The following is a 15,481-nucleotide window of genomic DNA, read 5'->3' as shown; positions in this document are numbered from 1 at the left end:
AGACGCACACGGATATCGAGCGAAGCCTAAACATAATTGTCAGTCCATGTAGTGCTAGCTAGTAGTGGTGATCAGCGAGTGTAATTTTTCACCTGCTTTTTGTGTTTAATCCCCCCTCCCTTTTGTGTGTGCCGAGGAGACCAACCCATCTTTGTTCCCTTATCCTACGGTATGTGACCCACCCTTTCCATACCTTTTCTAGCCCTACAAATTTAGCGTTGGAAAGATCGTGTCCTCCCCCGTTGAAGTGAGCTGCTACGTCCATATCGTTCCTCTGACATCTGATAGTTGACAAATGGTTTTGAAGTCTCTGGTATAATACACCTCCCGTTTCTCCTACATATATCACACAATCACACACCTCACAGAAAACACCATATACTACGTTCCTAGATCTGCAACCTATCGACTTGTCATATGTGCATGTGTGTGTGCCCCCTGGTCCTTTGATACGTTCCTCTTGTTTGTACATTACTTTACATATTACACAGTTTTTGCCACAGTCTCCCCGGCCTTTCACATCATCTTGTATCAATTTTTTTGTCTTTTTGTGTACTAATATATCCTTGAGATTCGTCCCTCTTTTGTAGGATACAAACATGTCAGCATCAAACACATTTTTTAGCCTTTCAGACCTACACAGAAGACGTTTTTTGTCCCGCAGTATTTTCCCTATGTTCGGTAAGTATACTAAGTATGTTCCCTATGTATGAGACGCAACGAGACGCCAGCAGCAGGAGTTATTCCAATCATCCAAGATGAAGACACAGGATATCGGAGATCTATCCAGATTCGGAATATGGCCAACGATCCATCGGAACAAAGAAAAGTGAAGACAACCACTCTGACTGAAAACGAACACCACGATCCTTCAACGAAGGAACCGACTACGCTCCCGGCGACGGATCCACCCGTGGTACCACAGATGTCTGCGAGCAGGCTACGGAACCTCGCGAACAAGATTTCCGCAGCCAAGTCCCACAAGGAATTTCTGTCGACGTGCAACAAGGAGCAGCTGATACCCAAGGGCTTTCAGCTTAAGTGGTCCAGCCACTACGCGGACAAGCAAGCTACAACCGAGGTCATCAATCAAGCATCGAAAACACTCGTCAAAACGTGCCACCAGCTGGCCAGCAAGAAACTGGAGGCTCTCACACTGGACTTCGAGAGGGGCTGGCGTGAGCTGGAGTCCAGCTTGACAAAGGAGAAGCTGGACCAACTCTCAATCCAGCTGAGTCGTGATAAACATAGGTTAACAACCCGCCTTCAGCGGACTAAGCAGGGTAAACTTGATGCACTCCGGGCAAAGCAACGGCACCAGAAACATTCCGAACGAGCGACTATGTATGTTGAGCCCGTCGCTCAAGGGGATTTTATGACGGGAGTAACCGACGGTGCTGAGCTAGCTGCCGATGGAGCACAGGATGGGGTAGGCGCTGGCGGTCACAGCTTGAGAAGCAGTACAAGCAGCACCGGTCATCCCGCTGCCAGTGGGCAGACCTACCAGCCAGACACTAATAAAGGACATGCTTCACAGGCAGACATAGGACCACAGGACACTTATAGTACCTCCACTGATGATACACAGGGGGATAAGGGGCCTAAGGGCATGGCGACTGGGACTAGGCCATCCAATGCGAAACCAGGTGAAAGAAATGTAAAAGTGGTTAACTTGTCAGATAAAGTTCTGTCACCTGATCAGCTGTCGTTGCTTAGTAAAGGCTTAGGGTTTGTGCCAACGAAAAAACAGCGCTTCACGCATCTGGTTTCAGAGCTTAAAGAATGGGAACGTCTAGTTAGATTAAAAGAATTTTGGTCTAATAACCCTCACAGTAGGGATGAGACTAGTCTGCAGGGTGCAGCGAACACAGGTGGAGGGTACACCACAGAACACGATTTTATGTATAAAAAGTCAAACTGGACACCTGAGAAAGGGAGGGACCCTTGGCTCGATTTATACATAGAAGAGGTGACTAAGAGTGTCCTGGATGGGATTGGCAGTAAGAGGAGTAGTAACCTAAGCAAGGGAGAAGAAAAGGCCCTTACGGATTTGCTAAACGATAACAGTATAGTGATAAGGCCGGCAGACAAGGGATCGGGCATAGTCGTACTGAATGCCAGGGATTACCTAGATCGCCTCCAGGGAGAAGTAGATGATTCGTGTACCTACAAATCAACCGACACGGACCAGACCCAAGTGATATACAAGAAAGTCAAAGTGTTAGCAGACCAACTGTTGAAAAAAGGCTACATAGGTAAATATTTACATAAATATTTGGTTCCGACACGTCCTAGACCTGGGTATCTCCAAGGAAACCCAAAATTGCACAAAGAAGGACATCCCATGCGTGCTATAATAAGCGGGCGGGGTCACGCTACGGCAGGTATCGCTGAACTAGCAGAAAAAGAACTAAATGAGCATGTCATGAGCCAACCTTCCTTTGTGAGGGACAGTACAGATTTCATCAATAAAATTAAGGATATCAAAACGCCCGTTACCACAGGACATCAGCCCTTACTTTTCTGCATGGACGTCAGCAAACTATATCCCAGTGTTCCAAGAACGGAGGGTATAGAAGCTTGCAGGAAAGCTTTAGACTCACGACTCGATCCAGGCATTCCAACGAAAGAAGTAAGTAGAAATGATTGAACTAGTTCTTGATAACAACAACTTTAGCATAGGTAGCTCCAAACATTTCTTGCAAGTTGACGGAACAGCGATAGGGTCCAAACTAGGCAAAAACTATGCATGTACTTACCTTGGCCACTGGGAAAGCATGCTGTTATCAAGCTCAGAACTTCAACCCTTTATTTATTTGCGCTATATAGATGACATTTTCGGGATCTGGCTTCACGGAGAGGATAGTTTAAGAGATTTCCACAGACAGGCGAACAATATACACGAGAAGATTAGCGTGGATCTCAGACTTTCATCGCAATCTATTGATTTTTTGGATGTGCGAGTGAGCATTAAGGACGGTGGTCTCTCCACAGATGTGTACAGTAAGCCTACAGACTCTAAGGCCTACCTCCACTTTTCCTCAGACCACCCTCTGCATGTAAAATCATCAATCCCTTCGAGCTTAGCTATGAGAGCAAAAAGGATATGTGCTTCAAATTCAAGTTACAGAAGGCAGACTCAGGAGATACGTGAAAACCTAGTAAGCAGAGGGTATCCAGTGAGATTAGTTGAAAATGGAGTAAATAGGGTAGAAAACATGGATAGAGGATCGTTGCTAGAGACTAATACCAAAAAAGGTAGGCGAGGGGTACCCCTAATAGTTACGTATTCTAGTCACTTACCGAACATAGGGAAAATACTGCGGGACAAAAAACGTCTTCTGTGTAGGTCTGAAAGGCTAAAAAATGTGTTTGATGCTGACATGTTTGTATCCTACAAAAGAGGGACGAATCTCAAGGATATATTAGTACACAAAAAGACAAAAAAATTGATACAAGATGATGTGAAAGGCCGGGGAGACTGTGGCAAAAACTGTGTAATATGTAAAGTAATGTACAAACAAGAGGAACGTATCAAAGGACCAGGGGGCACACACACATGCACATATGACAAGTCGATAGGTTGCAGATCTAGGAACGTAGTATATGGTGTTTTCTGTGAGGTGTGTGATTGTGTGATATATGTAGGAGAAACGGGAGGTGTATTATACCAGAGACTTCAAAACCATTTGTCAACTATCAGATGTCAGAGGAACGATATGGACGTAGCAGCTCACTTCAACGGGGGAGGACACGATCTTTCCAACGCTAAATTTGTAGGGCTAGAAAAGGTATGGGAAGGGTGGGTCACATACCGTAGGATAAGGGAACAAAGATGGGTTGGTCTCCTCGGCACACACAAAAGGGAGGGGGGATTAAACACAAAAAGCAGGTGAAAAATTACACTCGCTGATCACCACTACTAGCTAGCACTACATGGACTGACAATTATGTTTAGGCTTCGCTCGATATCCGTGTGCGTCTGTATGTAACATGATGATTTATGTTGTTCGATTGTTATCAAATTTGCCCACTACTTATTACGACCGAATCGACAATTTACGACATTTGTACTAGTGTGAAGGTAGTTGTACGTCTGCTATACGTAGCTGCGAATAACAAGGCACGCTTTTGTATATATAATCCTGATTGTGTCTCTGGTATTGTCTTATAATTGTGTCTTTGTTATTGTGTCTTTGGATCACCTACAAGAGGTAGCGATTTTTATGGCGCATGTGTACTTCCCATCGCCAATTTTGAAATTTTGTGAAAATGTGACAAATGTGACAATGCATTTCGCTGAAGCAGTGGCAATAAAGACCACGAAACTGTCCGATAAAGCCGAGTTATATTTATTTTAACGAATTAACGAGCCGAGCACGTCTCAGAATTTTGATATCTGTGACCTAAGATCAATCAGTCAATTTTGCGACCTCTTCATTATAAGTCAATGGGAGAAAATTGAAACGAGCTTCTTTTGGACAAATGTTCTAAACAATCTAAAACATCGGCACACTAAATATGGCACACTGAATCGGAAAATTGCACCCTCTGTGTGTCTCTGAGGTCATCTCAGGTCATGAAAGGTCACCAGTAGTTTTTTACTAAAACTTTTAATAGAGATATGCTAGAGCGGTGAAAACACGTCAGATGTGTACAGCTCGACGATGCGGATCGACTGATATGCAACATGACCTTTTCCGGTGAAGTCAGGACCTTGACCTGAGGTCACATTTTCCAATTGACCTTTCAAGGTCAAATTATAAATGCATTCGACGTGTCTCGACGAGAGGAACACGATGCTGGCAAAAGTAATGTGACTCTCTCGAGTCAAAAGTTATCATCGAAAAACATTTTTTCGTGAAAACGGCTATTCTTTTTTGCCCCCTGGAGGCTAAACCGGTGACCCGAGGTCAAATCCGAAAGCCATAACCAGAAAGACCTGTGAAAGAGCTATCGAATGCGCTTTTCTGCGGTGCTGTAGCTCTATTGGTTACCAAGTTAACCGTCGGATGTTTCGAAAAATGTTGAAATAGGCACAATTTTACCTTTTGATGACCTCTGGTGATTTGACCTAAGAAATGACGGAAGGATTTCCGTCTTAATTTTAACGCTATTTCGAATGCCGCTTACCGTGTGTCGTTAAGTGGCCCAGGAGCCGAGTTTGACAGGGGGAGGGTGGGGCGTGTAAACGTCAGTCGTCAACCCAGCAGCAACCCTCCCAGCACCCACGGAAAACTCAGACCACCAGTACGGCGCGGGTTAATGAGAAAGTGATTGACAGAGGAAAGAAGAAAGAGAGAAACGGAGAAAGAAATCGAGAAAACGAGGCCAATGAAGTTTTAAACGAGGACACTGATGAAATTTCGCATTAGACACGGTTCAGTGCACCGTTTTGTACTTGCTCTTCGCAATATGCAAAGGCCAAAGCTCTGCCTCCCAAGAGGCACCCGGTCACTGTCACCTCCCCACCCGGGCGCCGATTTTTGTCAAGCATCTCGCATGCACAGAGGCTTCTCAAACTTTCCGTTTCGCGCCCCGCCTGGAATTTTCAACCGGACACTGGGGTCGCTGGGGAGGGCTGGAGGGCTGATTCCGTTCCTTGTCTAATTTTCAAACGGATGGTCGTAAAAAGAAGCGGATGTGCAGCATTCGAATGCTAATTGCTAGTCTTAACCCGCGCCCCACTGGGGTCTGCGTATAACACGCCCTACTGAGGGGGGGGGGGGGGCTATTCATAGCCCCCCCTCCTAACTCCGAAACTACTGGGCCGATCGTCAAAATTCAAACGGCGTCTGATAGCCCCGGAAAAACTCGAACGAAACCTAATTTCATTGACCTCGAGGTCACCGATGACATCACAGGTTAGGTCAAAGTAAAAATTATTACCATTTTGGCTTGTTCACGTTTTGGGCTCTGGCCGCCGTCTTACAAATCAGATCAGGCTCATTTTTGGTTCACACACTCGTGAACAGATGCTCTAGATACCCTGAGGGTACCAAACTTGTACTTTGATTTTCAGGTCAAGGTCAGGTCATCACAGGTCACGAAAATATTATATCATGCGTCGGTCACGTGACACATGATTTATGGTCCATTTAGGCCAAAGATTTCGCATTTGATGTCGTCTGTGTCATTCGAGGTCATTTTGTGTCGAATTTAGCTTAGGTCAGGTCACTTTCAGGTCAAAAAAGGTCAAATTTTGAAGTTATAATTTTTCAACAGAAAATGTGTCTATTGGATGCAGTAACGCAGTTTGAGCTCAGGAACACGATGGTGCTATTTATAGGCGTACGATGTCAAATACGTGCTGAAAAATTGATTTGAAAAATTAATAATTGTGAATTTTTTGCAATAATGCGTATAACTTGGCTATTTTTGAAGATATTTAGCTAAAACTTGCTAGAATTAGTCATAATAACGCGTTCTATCACATATATTCCGTTTTTTTTTCGAAAAGTCAAAAACTTTTTGAAAAAATGTAAAAATAAAAACTTTGAATTTTATTATAAAAAATTCGAAATTTTCAAAATTTCGAAAATCCGAGATAGCAGTTTGATAGCGCAGTCTATTCTGAGTCCTCTCATGCAAAGAAATTGGATCTAGCTTAAAAACTGAGCCCTTGGGAGCGATTGCCGTGGTTCAATGTTTTGCGTCGAAATCGGCCGAACATGACGTCACTCTGACGTCATTTCCGGCCGACCTATGGTAGCTACGAAGTTCAAATTTTGATACAAGGTGTCAAATTGATGCAGCCGAAGGTACTGAAAGTTTGGCGTCGATACGTCAAGCGGTTTGGAAATTATTGCAGAAAAACGGGAGGGGGCTATGAATAGCCCCCCCCCCCAGTGGGGCGCGGGTTAACCCGCGCCTTGACCCGCGCCCTGCTGGGGGGGGGGGGGGGGGGAGGGGGTCAACTTTGAACACTCCCTGCGAGCCCAAACCGGCGCGGACCCGCGAGAACGAAGACTGCGAAGTGCACTCAATATACCCTGGCGAAGTGCGAGGCCCAGGAAGCCATCATGAGGTCGCTGCCCTGGGGGAGGGGGCGCCGGCCGACGCATCGGGAGGTCTGGGCGAGAAACACCAGAAAAACGGCTACATATTTTTCTACCTCAACAAGGACCTATGCGACCAAGTGGTCTGTGGTCAGCGCTGATTGCTGTCTGCTGAAGGAGCCGGCGGGGTGCTGTGTGTGAACGCCGTGCCAGGGAGCACAGGGTCTGTGCGGCACCCCGCACCGGCGGTGGATCGTCCCCGTTCGCATGGGTGTATGGCCATTTGTGCGTCCATGTGTGTGTGCGCGTGCGCGTATATGTGATCGCGGCTGTTTAAATGTTTGTTTGTTGTCACCGGGACTGAGCCCGTCCCGAAAGACAGGCCGATATCTGTAAGAATTTTGGGCCGACCAGCCCCAAGGTACTCACTGCACCCCAACCCGGCTACGGGGTGCGCAGGGGGTGCGCTCCCTCGGGAGCCTCGGGAGCGGCGGAGTCGCTCCAAGGGAGCGAAGCAGCCCGCATGAATAGTTGACTGTCCAGCCCGGAGAACAACCGCCGTGATAACAACCTAAATCAAAATCACATCAAAATAAATTGCCCAAATACAACCTACACGTTTTGCAGCACATATACCCTGTGCAGCACTGCAGCTATTTTTGTATTTTGGGCCGGCTCACGCACTCCTTGGGTTATCACCGTCAAAATAAATCGTCAAAATAGCGGAAATTAGACGGGAAATCTCATGCTCGGTGACCTCACCTTTGACCTGACCATAATTATTATAAAGTCACCTGTAGAAAACTATAATGTGATCATCGGTCATTCTTGATAACATGAAATTAAATCGACCTGTAGCGAGAGGAATGTGAAATCGGCGATATCTTTGAGACTTTTATAGGCCTATTCTCTGTTTTGAAGAACTTCTGAATAATTTTCCCTAGCTGCAGCGCTTTTTGTGCTGTGTAAAAAATGCGATATGGCGCCTGTTCAAAAGAAGTGGTGTGTATGTAATTTTCAGGTTATAATTTATTAAGCTTATTTTGCAAGGCATTGTGTGTGGTACTACTCCTGCAGCATAAATATACATCAATCGTGATATACTGCAGGCCTCAAGGCAAGTCATATTTACGTTATTATTTGATAAATGTACCGAATGTACCCTTCTACCTGCGCCGCAAATGCCTTAGTTGCGTTATAGGTTATTTAAAGGGACTATCCCACCTTTAACATGGAGTTTGACTTGAGATAGCCAAGTTTGCGGCGAGGTTCAGAAACCACTATCTATCTAGCCGGTTGCAACCCCCGCAGCCTCTTGGTGTTGAAGAAATTTGTTCCCTTCATTTGAAAATGGGCCTTGCGCAAGGCCCTATCTTCAACATGGAGCGACCGTTAGTGTGACGTCACCTTGTTTAGTCATTCTGATTTAAATGGGTTTGTTCGTTGAAAAATTGCTTAAAACTTGGTCTGAACTTTGTTGTGGTGCCTACAGAGTAAAAGAATCAGCTTTATGACAGTAATGTGGCCTGGGGTAGGAGGTAATTTTGGGCTGTGACGTCACATATTTGAAATTTTGTGTTTGGAATATGGGAAGCCTAAGATGTTTAATGAAAAATAAATGCCAGAACCGTGTTCCTGGTCATCCAATCTATAAAGTCGGGCACAATTTAACTGGTTTTAACAACATTTTAGAAGGTGGGATAGTTCCTTTAAGTTCAATTAAAAATGATTTAAGTTCTCATAGTCCAGCCAAAACTTAAAGGTAGTGTGCCAGCTTTCCTGGACCATATGGAGTTAATGACCCGGATAAGGAGAACCGGATTTTTAGAACTTATCCATACCTTCAAAACTTATGGAAACGTCTTAAATTCTTCAAATTTTGAGTACCCCAGTGCGAAATTCGCCCCGACGGGTTGTCGGTCGTACCCCAACCACATTTCACACCACTATGAACAATAAATGCACACACTAAAATCGCTATTACCGATAGGCTCATCCAATCAAGTTTCGATAAACCCGTTCATCATCATCTCCTGCGGTTTCGAACACGCCTGTTAGGTGGCTTCTGATGCTCGTCGAGGTCGGAATTTCCAAATACGCGTGGTGCGTCGGGCCGCGGGCTCTGTCTTCGGCCAAGAAAAATCCGTCAGCTGATCATTGTCATTTCTGCCACTTGCGTGTGGTGTAATGGGGTCATAACTTAAGAGACGGCTGTTTCATATCAATTATTTTACATAAAATCATATTTCAAACCACAAATTAATGTTCGACAGCCAAATTTAAGAAACAATACCAATATAGGCTTACAGTTTAAGGCTCGACATTGTGTTGTCTACGATTAGACAGCTGATAACTCATTCCCGTACGTCGTATGGTCGTAACACTATAATGACCTTTGCTTATTGTCACAAGTGCGCCGCATTCGCGATTGTTGCCCGACGCCTGTTTGCAGGTGAGCCCACTACAGTTGTTATACATATCTAAAAACCGATAAACTTTTAGGCGAAAAAGGCACTATTCCAGGCCAATTTTTGATTTTTTTTTGCGATATTAGGTAAAAACAGAAGCTTCTTATCCTAGGAAAAATAAAACGGGAAATCTTTCAAAGGTGGCACACTACCTTTAAGCAAACAAGTACTTACTTAATATCTCAACCTAGTTAATAGTTAATGCCTGAGCCTGGCTAATGTCCCACTCCCACACCTTCCTTTGGCACCATGCGATAGGCAGTAGCGGCAGAACACCTTCAATTTAGGGGGCACTGCCAACTTTTAGTCCCATTCTTTCCATGCAGCGCCCATAGGGCTAATGTTAAAATGCCCAAATCAAAAGGGGGCATGGTGCCCTCCCCGTTCCGCCACCTATGGCGATAGGTACCCAGTCTGCAAAGCATGGCAATTTCGACGAGATCTTGTCTGTGCGGTCTTGCTCGGCTGGTGCGGATTTAGTGCGGTGTGGTGCGGATTCAGTAAAGTGCGGTGCAGAATTGACTTAGTGACAGACCAGACGAGATAATGACGAAAATCAAAGAAAAAACATTGCTGAAGCTTTGACATGTAATTCAGTATGCTCTTGGGTCTAATCTGAATGAGTGTGTGGTGGTCAGAACGGACTACCAGTGCTGATGGTCCCATCAATCACGTGGGATGCCCGTTAGTTCGTACTCTTTGCAGTGTTTTAGAGGGGTTGTGGATAAATTACTTAGGGATCGTAAATGTTCGTGTGACAAAGGAACGACGGCAAATGTAATGTGCGTAACTTAGGACAAAAGTACGTAACTTAGGACAAAAGTACGCATCCGAAATGTTTTTTTGGGCATAATCGCCTGCCTCACGACCGAGGCGGTGATATCGTCACGGATCTCGATAAGTCAGAGTCCCACAGGTCTAAGGGCCTTCAAAATTTACGTTCATCGTAAGTAAGTACAAAGAATGTAGAGGGCCAGATACTAAAGGCTAGGTTGGGACGTTATATAGGGCTAGGTTTGGTTGAGATAGGTTGAGAGGTCAGGTTAGGTCAAGTCAGGTTTGGGTTTTCAGTGGAATAAACTTTTGTCATTGTACACTTTATCTCTTATGCACTTTTACGTACGAATGTTTGGTTACCTACTCACTTTCGCCCTACGTTCTCGGTTCTTTAGTAGTGATGCGTACTTTTGTCGTCAAATCGTTCAAAATCGTGAAACACGTAGCACTATTTCATTAAAGGGACTATCCCACCTTTAACATGGAGTTTGACTTGAGATAGCCAAGTTTGCGGCGAGGTTCAGAAACCACTATCTATCTAGCCGGTTGCAACCCCCGCGGCCTCTTGGTGTTGAAGAAATGTGTTCCCTTCATTTGAAAATGGGCCTTGCGCAAGGCCCTATCTTCAACATGGAGCGACCGTTAGTGTGACGTCACCTCGTTTAGTCATTCTGATTTAAATAGGTTTGTTCGTTGAAAAATTGCTTAAAACTTGGTCTGAACTTTGTTGTGGTGCCTACAGAGTAAAAGAATCGGCTTTATGACAGTAATGTGGCCTGGGGAAGGAGGTAATTTTGGGCTGTGACGTCACATATTTGAAAGTTTGTGTTTGGAATATGGGAAGCCTAAGATGTTTAATGAAAAAATAAATGCCAGGACCGTGTTCCTGGTCATCCAATCTATAAAGTCGGGCACAATTTAACTGGTTTTAACAACATTTTAGAAGGTGGGATAGTTCCTTTAACCCTCGCCCTGGCAGGGGGGAAAGTTGATGCAACCCCCTAAGGTTTTTCAAAGATAGCGTAAAAACGGCGGCGCGGCGCCAAATTTGGCACAGCCTATGGGGCAACCTTTTTACATATGACCTGCAAATTTTAGGTCCGGGTGACCTTGGGTCAGGTCACCAGGTCAGAAAAACCGGTACAAGGTCATGGTCAAATTTCAATTTTCATTTTGTACCTGTCCAACTCACAGTTTTTGACTGATTTCCTTCAAACTTTCAGGATTTGCTAAGTTTACCGAGTTGTACAACATATAGTTCGGTTTTTTTTAAGTCACTGACCTGAGGTCACTTAGAGGTCATTACGTCGTAATGTTAAGCCTATGGGAAAATACTAAATTCGAAAAATACTGGAGATATCCGCTTCGTTTTATCACTTTTGTGCTTTGAAACCACTGTACTTAACAGCAGGTCACTTGGTGCTTCTTTGTTTGGTGTACTTATCCATGGGTCAGGTCAAATGAGGTCAACTGAGGTCAAATGACGTTTTTGCCAATAACTTGGCACATAATAACGCTAGCGCTTAAGCAATGGTGTCATTGTGTTCCTGGTGATTAGCCGAATGGAATGATATGCGATATGATGCAATTTGGTTAACTTGAACTTAATTAATTATTTAATTAAAGGTTACTTAAAAATTCAGAAAAACTTTAAGTACACTTAAGCAAGGAAAAAAGTATGTCATTCGACGCGCCTTGACGTGCTGAGTTCACTGGTGCTTTTTCTTTTTTCTCTATCTTTATTAGATCAAAAGATATAAGCGAAAAACGTTTGACCTGTTTTTAGCGAAATTTTTATATTCATATCCCCCAAAACCCCCTAAATATTGACCTAGAGCAATCTTATTTGCACAGGGGCGAGAACTCCAGGGGGCCCACCTACCTACCAAATTTGGTGTTTCTAGGTCCCATAGGAGCCAATCGCGAGGGGGTCGCAACACCCCCCCCCCCCACGCCAGGCCGTGTTATGAAAAATGCCCTGCCAGGGCGAGGGTTAAAAAGTAAAAACAGTTGACTTTGTTTGCCGCAAAATGCGGTGTTTTGGGTGTCTCGTGACGTCTTCGTGATGCCTTGTTTATCTCTGGTGAAGTTTTATTTTGCAGCTGGATTACCTATATGGATTTCATATCATTGTTGCTGGTCTGTACATACAGGGAGGACTATACAGTAAAGGACTAATTTTCGTTATGAAACTGTGTATTTTCTTGCGCTAATTTAATTTTTTAGTGCTCTTCTGACACTTTCTGTTAAGTTTCGACAATATGTATTATCCATGATTCGTAAATGCTGGGATGGCGGCGTTGGTGACAGGATCATCCGACATCCGCAGATAGCTCATCGCTCGCCTATAGTCTTAGAATGATTTTCGGAGAGTGTCTATCCGCCCGTCCATCTAAGGACGAAATGGCGTAAATCGAGTCTTTTTTTTTTTTTTTGCTTTCAGCTTCATGTGTCATAACGCTGTTAGGCGAATCGTGTCAACACTGTTTCTTATGCACACCATTAAATTTGTTTTGTTTGTTTGCTTTCCAGAGTGAATCAGTTATTATGTGTCATTGAATTATACAAAAGTTGGAGCCATACACCAATTTCTCAAAATGAGCAGGTAAGTTCCGTGGATGATAACAATCTTCCGTGGCACCCTTTCTGTTTCCAATTTGTGTACCCAAACACCAATTTAATCGTATTCTTGACTGTAGTGTCAGAAAGGTGTCATGTATATTGTGCGAATTGCAGTAGTTTGGGTGCCGGTCGTATGTGACGTGGTGCCGAGTGCCGACGGACTGGCCGCGGTCCGTCGGCCGTCGGTCCATTCGTGGTGACGCGTGCCGGCCGAGTGTGGTCCGTCGGTCCCTCCGACGCGGCGAGGCCCGATCGAGCCGGCCCGTGTTTACCTCGTAGCCAGGTAACCGGCGCCGCGGCCGGGATCGACCCCGGTGAGTCACTACGGCGGCCGGTGGGGCCACGGTCGCGTCTCACCCGCGACTGCTGTGTTACAGAGTGCGGCGCGTGGTGCTCTCCGACCAGACTAACTTCCCCGCCGTCTGTGTGGGCGGCACAGCGGCGGCAGGCAAGGTAACAACACGCACCACGCAGCTACCCGTGCTGGTGGATTGAATGTCATGGTACTGCAAGTGACTAAGGCTGCTTAAGCTTCTTGCTACTGGAAGCACCAATAAGGTCTTTTTTGGCTCACTGGATCGGCTCGTACTTCCCTCACCATTTTTTGTCGTACTTTCGTTTTTTTTCTGGGAAATTGCTTATGAATTTAATAGGGTAATGTTTGATTAATTATACTAATCGCACGATCTGTATTTTCAATGGAATAACTGAAACGGTCAACTGTCAATGCAATCGATATATGCCAGTCACATGCTCAAATAATGGTAGGCCATCTTTGATTTTACTCTCGGATGATTTTGATATAAGACTGCACATCTCCACAAATCCATATCCGACATGTCCTTGTTACCTGCAGAGCCGGAAGGTCGCCTGTGACCCTCAGCCGGCCGGTGGCGAGGCGCCGGCGCGGGACGGCGGTCGGCGTGCGCTGGAGCTCGACCTCAGCCCCGCCCGTCCGCCGGTCTCAGAGCGGCCAGACGCCAACAGGAGCTGGCCGGCGGCCGATACTGCCGCCCAGATGTCGCAGACCGGCGCCATGATGCCCTGGGACACGCCGCCGATGCGGCGACCCAAACCCGACCAGAGCCTGCTGAAGGGTGAGTGCAGTGCTGACACGGTTGGCTCATAACGGGGGACGAGCGGCCAGGTGCACTCCAGTGACGAAAGAGAGAAAGAGTGATAGGAAGGAAGGAAGGGAGGTAGAGGAACAGAAAAGGAGTCTATCCTCTCTGCCTTTTATAGACCATGGAATGGATGCGGCAGTGGAACGGCACTCTGACCGATGTGGGAGGGACCCACCGTGCGGTGTGGGCGCTAGGTACTCTCTTTTCGAAGTGGGACGGTGCTGTGTCCGGCGGAGGACAGTGCCCTCTGTCGGGTGCATGGTGTTTGCTTGCCGTCCGCCGTTCGCTAGTTCTCTCAGCTCTGCTGTCATGTGTGTATGGGTGCTCAACCCTTTGTGACCCGTTCATTGGTGTTCTCTGAGTCAAACTCCCTGCGGCAGGCGACAACCTGTTCAGCTTCAGCTTCAACGGCGCCACGACGCGCTCGCCGTACCGGAATCAGCAGCGGCCGGGCGACGCGGCGGCTCGCTCACTGAACGACTCGTGGGCGTTCTACAAGTCGTTCTCGCCGGCTGACGTGCTGAGCGCGCAGACTCTGTTCATCACACCCACCAAGAGCGTGTTCACCATCGACAGCCGCACCTCGCAGGTCAGTTCAGACTTCAGAGGAAACCAGCGCTGCACATTGAAAATCAATTCAGCCTAGGGCATACCTGGTCAGTTTAGAGATAATACAAGGTCAGTTCAGCTTCAGAGGGAATTCCAATGTCAGTTCAGAGGGAATCACAGGATCAGGTCAGTGCTCGGACATTCAGTCGTATCTTGCAGATCACTTCAGTGGGGACTCCAGTGTCACACTTCCCAGGGTCAGATCAGTGCCCCTCCCCTCCCCCAGCTCCCCCCGGCTTTCAACCTCCAAGGTCAGTTTGATGAGACCTGCAGCCCGCGTCTCCTGGTTCAGTCATCAGCGTCAGCTTGGCTATGTAAATCTGCTCTGACGTTTTGTGTGAATCCGTACTGACCGGGGCGCCGGTCCGTGTCTACAGATCCTCATGTGGAACGACATGGCGTCCGACCTGCTGGGCTACTCGGGCTCCGAGCTGAGCCAGCTGCGGCTGCGAGACCTGTTCGTGGCCGCCGAGAGCCGACCGCGCATGGAGGAGGCCCACCTCAGCTCCGAGGGAAACGTCGTCGTCTTCGCCGGCAACGTGGTGCGTACTGCGCTCGTACTCCGTTCGGAATCAGTCACACTGCGCACGTACCCCGTTCAGAATTAATCGTACCGCGCCCCTGCTCACCTGTGGTGTTCTGTACGGCGTTCCACATTAGACTGGGCGCCCTGACCTCGCATCGCCGAAGTAATCCTAACATTTTAGAAAACGATGCGATGCATACACTGCATTGGTAGTAAGCTACTGTCTTATAGCTACCAATGAATGCACGTTACCATCGATGTATGCAAGTGTAGGGCAATTATGGATGCTCAATTGGAATAGCGTCTCGGTATTTTTGCCAGCAATGCAAGTTTTCTTCTTTGTAGCAAAATTTAAAC

The 15,481-nt window shown here is 46.4% G+C and overlaps 1 protein-coding gene across 1 annotated transcript in view; it reads left to right on the top strand.

Moving 5' to 3' along the window:
- The first annotated feature begins 7,979 nt into the window (after nt 1-7,979).
- LOC122367445 (PAS domain-containing serine/threonine-protein kinase-like) overlaps nt 7,980-15,481 on the top strand; it is a 45,865-nt gene continuing 38,363 nt past the window's right edge. Inside the window, exons 1-6 of the mRNA XM_043340517.1 lie at nt 7,980-8,115; nt 12,776-12,848; nt 13,243-13,318; nt 13,722-13,962; nt 14,370-14,578; nt 14,976-15,140. Of these exons, the coding sequence (XP_043196452.1) occupies nt 12,841-12,848; nt 13,243-13,318; nt 13,722-13,962; nt 14,370-14,578; nt 14,976-15,140 (699 nt within the window). The 5' untranslated portion in view covers nt 7,980-8,115; nt 12,776-12,840. The remainder of the gene's footprint in view (nt 8,116-12,775; nt 12,849-13,242; nt 13,319-13,721; nt 13,963-14,369; nt 14,579-14,975; nt 15,141-15,481) is intronic.

The sequence above is a fragment of the Amphibalanus amphitrite genome, unplaced genomic scaffold (assembly GCF_019059575.1).
Source record: "Amphibalanus amphitrite isolate SeventyFive unplaced genomic scaffold, NRLGWU_Aamphi_draft 000870F_arrow, whole genome shotgun sequence".
NCBI lineage: Eukaryota > Metazoa > Arthropoda > Thecostraca > Balanomorpha > Balanidae > Amphibalanus > Amphibalanus amphitrite.
This window is presented reverse-complemented; position numbering and strand designations above follow the sequence as displayed.